At 38.4% G+C, this 5,000-nt stretch overlaps 1 protein-coding gene across 1 annotated transcript in view; it reads right to left on the bottom strand.

Annotated features, from left to right (window-relative positions):
- Positions 1-3,296: 3,296 nt before the first annotated feature.
- Positions 3,297-5,000, bottom strand: part of LOC144969902 (vacuolar protein-sorting-associated protein 36-like) — a 23,960-nt gene continuing 22,256 nt past the window's right edge. Inside the window, exon 13 of the mRNA XM_078908961.1 lies at positions 3,297-5,000. This exon is cut by the window's right edge and continues 40 nt beyond it. Within this exon, the coding sequence (XP_078765087.1) occupies positions 4,944-5,000 (57 nt within the window). The 3' untranslated portion in view covers positions 3,297-4,943.

Raw genomic sequence — 5,000 nt, 5'->3', positions numbered from 1 at the left:
ACTTTTCCCCCATGCCTATTTATTACATTTTTCTGAGACAAATTATGGGCATATTATCAAAGCTAATGTTTTCAGTATTTACACGAATAAAACTAGAATCTATGCACATGCTCATTTTTAATACTTTTTTTTCCAATTTTGAAAAGTTGCAAAAATCTCTAGGATTGAGTGAGTTAAATCAGTGCTGATGGTGACAAAAAGTGAAAAAGTAGGAAAATGCTGAACGATTGCCTTTAAGCCCCATATTTACTTCACTAAACCACATTTTTAGAGCAATTGAGATGATAGACTATCATTGATACTCTAGCTAACTTCTGGAGAGTGGGAAACTAACTGCACCTGTGTGTTCCACCACACATCAAATCTCTCATTGCTAGCACATTATTTCGAGAAAATGTAATTTTTAAAAGGAGGAAATTCCTCCTCTGGACTCCAAAATCGCGGATTTCCGCGGATCCGAGGAAAACCATCAGCACTGTTAAATATAAGGAAGCCACAGGAACCCTGAAGTGCGTTCCAGTCTTTGACAGTGCAGGGTGCAAATGAATACTTGAAAACGTTTGAATTTGCAAATTGGTGTTTTAGAGTTGTTGAATAGGTTCTTCTTTGAATGCATCTTGTGGTATGACACTCGCTTTTGGATCGGAAGGTCCTGGGTTCGAGCCTAGCTCGGCGCATAATTGAGTCCTTGGAAAAGACTATTTGCTCACATTCTCTCACGTTACTCAAATGTAAAATGAGTACCTGTCCGTTGACAGTGTTTTCTCTGTCCGAAAAAATTGTAATATTGCCTAACAGGCGTCATGTCCCGTCATCGTATGGTTAGTTGCTCTGGTGAGATGGCCGTCACTTTGTAACTTTGAACATGAAAGTTACTCGTTCTTTCCATCTGTTTTCTAAGAGAGACCATGAGACTATGTGGTATGACACTCGCTTTCAGATCGGAAGGTCATGGGTTCGAGCCTCGCTCAGCACATAGTTGAGTCCTTGGAAAAGACTCTTTACTCACATTCTCTCACCGTACTCAGTTGTAAAATGACATAAACAGCGTTGTCTGTCTGAAAAAAATTGTATTATCGCCTAACAGGCATCATGTCTCGTTCTTTGTTTCGTGTTGCTGTTGGTCAGGACCCTTTGTAAAGCGCTTTGAGCATGTTTAGTGAGTATTGCGCTATATAAAAGCTCAACTTATTTTTTGTAAGACCATCAAGACTATGTGATCATGTTCGTTATGTTGATATTGGGTCTGTAGTCATTGCGGACAGATCTTGAAGCGCAGCGCTGGACAGCTTCAATTGCTTTTATAGATAGTTCGAAGATGACGTCACTCAGGTCTTTGTTATTGTTTTTTGCCATCCGCGTTTATGAGTAATGCTCACTGAACTGTATTAAACGTTCATTGATACACACAGTTTTGTGTGTTGGTCTGTTATACCTCGGGATGGCAATGTTATGAGCTTCTTAGCCAAGCGCATACTATCTATAGTCTGATTGTAGGTGTGAGTCCCAAACTGTACAGGAATAGTCTAAAATGGATCTTATAAGTTTTATGTAGGCGATTTCTTAGGGACAGCGTAGCGTGGCTCAGCATTACAGTCCTTGCTTCATACCCGAAAGGTACTGAGTTACTTACTTACACGAACCAGCAACCACCTGAGCTCTAGCCCTTCGGTCTCGTGCCATAAGGTACTGAGTTCAATCACCTACCGCTGCGCTGTGTGGCCTTGAGCAAGTCACATCGCTCTAGCTCAATTAGTGTCATTGCACTGGGGCTGACGCCTCGGTTATTTCAGTCTTCCCTTGGAATACAGATTTCCCCAATGGGACGAATAAAGGGAATTTTATTCTATTTTTTTTTATTTCTTTCACTTTCAGATTTGCATGGCAATGTATTGTTGATAATTTTTACAAGGAAAAAAAAAATATCATCTCTTGGAGTAAAAGGGAACCAAACATTCAACTGCCTCCCTCTCAGATAAGGATCCCCGCCAGGACAAGGGAAAAAAAAAGAGCAGTACAAATCTAGAACAAAGATTAGAGTAATGTGGAAAGGGAAAACAGATAAGGAGGGAATAGAAGACATAGCAACGGTGACCTCTCTCCGATGACCTTGGGAGGAAAAAGACCCGACCCAGAAATTCCCTTTCTATTGGGAAATTTTTTTTTAAAATGAGCTTTTATATAGTGCAATATCCGCTAAATGTTCTCATGTTTTTGTTTTTGTTTTTAAGGGTTTTACAGCGCTTGCAACACATTAAGGTCATATCAACGCCGGTACAATGGAATAGAATGGGATAGTAAAAAGCACCTAAGAAAAGGTCAAACAAAGGGGAATTGGTTCAAATTGGAAACAGATGTAGATTCCAAGAACACACTATAAAAGTACTTTGTTTGAGATCACCGAAAAATCTCACCCAGACACAAGCACAGTTCCCGACTAAGAGGAATACACTCAAATGTTTACAAATCACATCTAATATGTAAGCAAAACATAGTACAGTGAATAACAGAGAGAGATGATTTTCAAGGAAAAAAATATCATCTCCCAAAACTAACTATACATTTGACTGTTTCCCTCTCAGCCAGGGCCAGGACAAAATCAAGTAATCTCATTCCAAGAAAAAGACAGATAGCAAGTTGGAAAACAGATATCAGGAGATAGAAGACACAAAAAGAACCTCCCTGCCCATTATGGGAGGTCAGGAGCCCCACCCATTAACTCACTCAATCCTAGAGATTTTTTCTACTTTTCAAATTTTAAAAAAAAGGTATCAAAAATGACCATGTAGATAGATATTTTTATTCAACTATCATTAACATGTAAAAACTAAAAACATTAGCTTTGATACCACGCCTATAATTTGTCTTAGAAAAATGTAATAAATAGGCATGGGGTAAAAGTAACCCGGGTAAACAACGGATATAGTCGATTTTAGGGTTGAGTGAGTTAAATGTGCTCAAAGCGCTTTGCAAGAGGCCCCTAGTAACAGCAACATTTAACATGTAGGACGGGATATGACACCTGTTAGGCGATATTACAATTTTTCTGACAAAGACAACGCTGTTAACGGCCAGGTACTCATTTTACATCTGAGTATGGTGAGAGTAAAGAGACTTTTCCAAGGACTCAACTATGCACTGAGCGAGGCTCGAACCCAGGACCTTCCGATCCGGATGCAAGTGTCATACCACAAGACCACATAACCTCACACCACCTTTGTAACAACTTCTTGCACACCAAAGAACTAAAAGAAATGAAACGATTTTTAATTATCTTTACAAAACAAAGCTAAATGTTTGATAGGCACCGATTCATTTATTTAAAATGCTTCGTACACATAAAAAACAAAGAACAAACCCAAACAAAAACAAACCCTTCCTCCGCCTCCCCCCTCTCTCTCTCCCTCCCTCTCCCACTCATTCACTCTCTCTCATCACTCTTTCCAAATAAAACAATAAATAAAACAAAAAATTATCACAATATCATTGTTAAACGCACCATAAAATAACCATTGAATGTCAATAAGTGAATGCCGCCAATTTCATCATGGGGGAACATTTTACAAAAAACAAAACTTACAGTAAAATAAACAATAGAATAGGCATTAATTCATTTTTTAAACAAATGAGCAGCACAAAATTGTAATATTACTAAAATACATAAATTGAAAAATACAATTAATAAATATACAAACTTACTCAATAAAATACATAAAGGTAGTAAATAAATCATTACGTAAAATTTGTGACATTCTCAAACCCCTGTGCCTCACATCTGGTATTGTGTTCGAGTTGTTTTTTGTTTTTAAGGGTATTACAGCGCTTGCAACACATTTAGGTTATATCAGCGCCAGTAAAAAGAAGACAATGGGATAGTAAAAAGTTCTAGAATTACAATTAAAGCACCCAAGAGAAAGTAAGACAAAGGGGAACTGGGAACAAATAGGGATCAGGGGTAGATTTCAAGAGCACACCACCAATGTACTTAGTTTGAGATCACCTATAAGTCTCATCCGGACACAAGCACAAAATCCAACAAAGAGGAATACACTCAGATGCTTACATTATACATTAAAGATAACAAATAATATAATAATACATAACAGAGATATGATTTACAAGGAAAAAAATATCATCTCTCAAAACAATAACTATGCATTTGACTGCTTCCCTCCCAGCCAGAACTCCGGTCATTCCAAGACAAAGACAGTAAGCATGTTGGAAAACAGATATAAGGGGATAGAAGACACAGTATGGACCGCCCTGCCCACTATGGGAGGTCAGGATCCCCTCCCAGTTGTGTTCGAGTGAACCAGACGTTAGAAATTAAATATAAAGATGAAATGTTTAATATAACAACACGCCTGCCAGAAAAAATTATTGGCTTTCCAGATATAGATAAACACTTTCACAAATTTTCGACACAAGTGAGTTTTGGCATTGTATAATTTTCTGTTGACTTTCTGACATCAATTTGTCAATCAAAACGTTATGATACATGCTCAAAAACTGGCAAGCCACATGATCATGGGTCAAAGACTGCTGGCCGGCCGGCCGGCCTGTCATAGAATTTTAATTGGCCTTGCCAACTCATGAAAGGCCCTGCTAACAGGATTGGTGAATTAAGACAAAGCAACATTCGAAATTGGCACAAAATCTCAATTAAAATACCCCTCTAGGGCCAATTGAATGTTCTGATGAAAGAAATGATACCATTGGTTCAATTTATAGTACTTTTGTAGAAAGTAGGATTGGATTACATTTTTGCTTTTGCCTTTCAAGACTGGCCGCACTGTATGGCCATTGGCCAGTAGAACAGATTCCGCTCTGGCCGCACAGTGCGGCCAATGGCGCTGAAAGAGTTAATATTTCAACGTCTGATTCACCCCAACATCATGCCAAACTGAGGCAATGGCTTGTCATTTTCATTCACCGGGGATAAATCAAACAGGATTAGATAGGAACTGGTTAGGAAAGAACCGTAATCCTTCAACAGTTTC

The sequence above is a fragment of the Berghia stephanieae genome, chromosome 4, assembly GCF_034508935.2.
Source record: "Berghia stephanieae isolate SIO BIC M18660-M18661 chromosome 4, UCSD_Bste_1.3, whole genome shotgun sequence".
In the NCBI taxonomy this organism is placed as follows: domain Eukaryota; kingdom Metazoa; phylum Mollusca; class Gastropoda; order Nudibranchia; family Aeolidiidae; genus Berghia; species Berghia stephanieae.
This window is presented reverse-complemented; position numbering and strand designations above follow the sequence as displayed.